The sequence below is a fragment of the Penaeus chinensis genome, chromosome 41 (genome assembly GCF_019202785.1).
Source record: "Penaeus chinensis breed Huanghai No. 1 chromosome 41, ASM1920278v2, whole genome shotgun sequence".
Classification (NCBI taxonomy): domain Eukaryota; kingdom Metazoa; phylum Arthropoda; class Malacostraca; order Decapoda; family Penaeidae; genus Penaeus; species Penaeus chinensis.
Genome location: NC_061859.1, coordinates 7112398 through 7114897, shown reverse-complemented (window position 1 = coordinate 7114897; position 2500 = coordinate 7112398). Strand labels below are relative to the sequence as shown.

At 40.6% G+C, this 2500-nt stretch overlaps 1 protein-coding gene across 6 annotated transcripts in view; it reads right to left on the bottom strand.

Moving 5' to 3' along the window:
* LOC125047433 (calcium-activated potassium channel slowpoke-like) overlaps positions 1–2500 on the bottom strand; it is a 316251-nt gene that overhangs the window by 10716 nt on the left and 303035 nt on the right. For all 6 annotated transcript variants that reach the window (XM_047645630.1, XM_047645632.1, XM_047645631.1 and 3 more), the window contains one exon: positions 1–108. This exon is cut by the window's left edge and continues 64 nt beyond it. In XM_047645630.1, the coding sequence (XP_047501586.1) occupies positions 1–108 (108 nt within the window). The remainder of the gene's footprint in view (positions 109–2500) is intronic.

The following is a 2500-nucleotide window of genomic DNA, read 5'->3' as shown; positions in this document are numbered from 1 at the left end:
ATCTCTGTTTTCTCAAAGTCAAAGTCCTTGGCTTGGTCGTCTGCAATTCCTACTGTAAGCCCACTGTTGTTGGCACCATTTCCTCCCCCACTGCTGCGGCTGGTAGGCCTGTGGAGGAATTGAATGAGGGACCCGGAGCCTCGTCCAGGGACTGTTATCAATTCTACTGGTGGCACATGCACCTCCACAACACATGTCCCCCTATCTGGGCTATGTGTTGTCTACCTCCCCAACAAGAGAGAGAGAGTAGCAAGCCTAACAGCAGGATATACCTATGTTATCTCCTGCTTTTCATCTACCTATTTGAAAAAAGGGTCGTAACTCATTCTCCTTGCCTAGTGAAACCATTCTCATTAACATATATAACAATGAGTAACTAGGGAGAAAAAAAATCTTTCTTGAGGGAATAGCTACATGAATGGCTTCACTAAAGTGCACACTAGATGAAAGGAAGCTTTGATAGCCTTACGACCCGTGAGAAGAAGGTGGGTTTCTGCTGAGTGATTACAGCACACAAAGAACACAAAGCTTCCACTAGTGGCTACACAAAAGTAGAGCTGCAATTACAATGGTCCATCACTACTTTTAAACATCTAGTTTATCTAGGAGTTAGTCTAAACTTCAATCAGTCAGTAAATTAATTTTGTTATGAACTGAACATAAGTTATTTTAAAGAAACAATTTTGATATATGAAATATATTAGTATCTTATAACATCACTTGTCATAAAAACTGGATACATTAGTAACAAACCACTGTCACTGCTGACCAATGAGAAATCCACTTTTAACGTTGATCAGTTAGTACTCTACAATACACAAAGCATAAAATACAGTGAACAAGCAAGATGATGCTGGTGAGACACATAGGGATGTCTGGTGGGACACAAAAGGTGACACAGACACTAATACATTCTATCCTACACACTGTGAGCTTAGGACCTAGGATACACATGGCTAGATTAAACAATGATTTTCTGTGCCTTCTGTTTCATCTTTTTACTTTCATTTTTTGTTTTCAAGGAGTTACAGATTAAAAGCTTAAATAAGGTCACTTGAAAATATTATCACTCTCATTTGGATTAACTGATATTCTCTTCATTGGTTTATTTACATAAGTTCAGAAGTTCCAAACCATTTTCACTTGAAATTATACATCATGAAATGTACATAATGATGTGTACTTAGATAAACTTTTGGGAAAACTAGCCAGGTTTAATCCTCTCATTCTTTTGTTTATGTTTTTTCAAAAGAGCCTTAACTTATCACAAAGGATTATAAATCTATGCATAAATCCTGCCATATGTCCATAGGCTTTGGCCCATAGAGGGTTCACAGTTGTTCCCACACCCACACAAACACAACCGACGAGGCATGCTGCCCGCTCACTGCTCTCCCTGGTGATGCTGCAGTGATACAAGCTCATCAAGCCTTAGCTCTGGAGTGTGACCTGGGAGGGTTTTATGTCTAAATAAAAGAGGAAGTTGTGTGGATATGTGATCAGTGTAGTGTTTCATGTATAATGGACTTGACTGTTATACATTTATTTATACTAATGACAGATTCTTGTTTAAAAATGTGTCAACATCAATTGAAATATATGTGTGAATGAGGGAGTTTTTGACAGAATTACATGTGTGGCATATTTTATATACCGTTTGCAGTTATCTTAGCATGTAGTAAAACATGAAGCACGCCACATATATCATCAGGTCACACTACTGAGAAAGACTCTTCTTTTCTCTCAATACAGGTCAAAGTGCATGGTGCTGGCAGTGATATGACTAATGAGTCGTGCCAGGGACAAAAGAGTTCTACAGGTCAGGTAATGAAGGAGAGGAGGAAGACATCATGCTCACCAACACTTAAAAAAAGGGGAGAGAAACCAAGGGCAAACTACCCAACCTGTGGAGTACATTTAAGTCATGATCGTGGGGAGTGCGCAATAAAATGACCAACTTTGTGCTGTGGCTGAGCTGCAGGCGTGGGAGAAAAAAAGAGTTGCTGGTGAGGGGAATGGGCAAAAAGGGACAGGGAGGGGGGGGCGACTTCGGGGAAGGAAGTCCAAGGATCATAGGATATGTTAGAATGAGGACAGAGCAATGTTATATGAAAGTTAGGGAGGAGAGGAAAGGAAAATGTAAAAGCAGCTGCCAGGTGCATGGCTAAGAAGATTGTAGAAAGAAAGGCCAGGACAGAAAAAGAGCTTCAGTACACTAAGTGTTAACCAGAAGGGAGGAATAAAAAGAGTCACTGAACTATGTCAGCCAGAATAGGACAGGGGTAGGTAGAAAGAAAGGTGCAGTGTTGACCAGCAGATGCACAGCATGAGCAAGGAGTGAACCACGCTGCTCCAGCACATTTCCACAATCATTATGGTTGGAACAGAAGGGGAGGGACACAAATGCACCACTAACCAACAAAACAAACTGATATTCTGCTGGTATATTTCCGTTTATTCTGCTGGCTACACACATTACTAGTATTGTGGTAGGGGCACC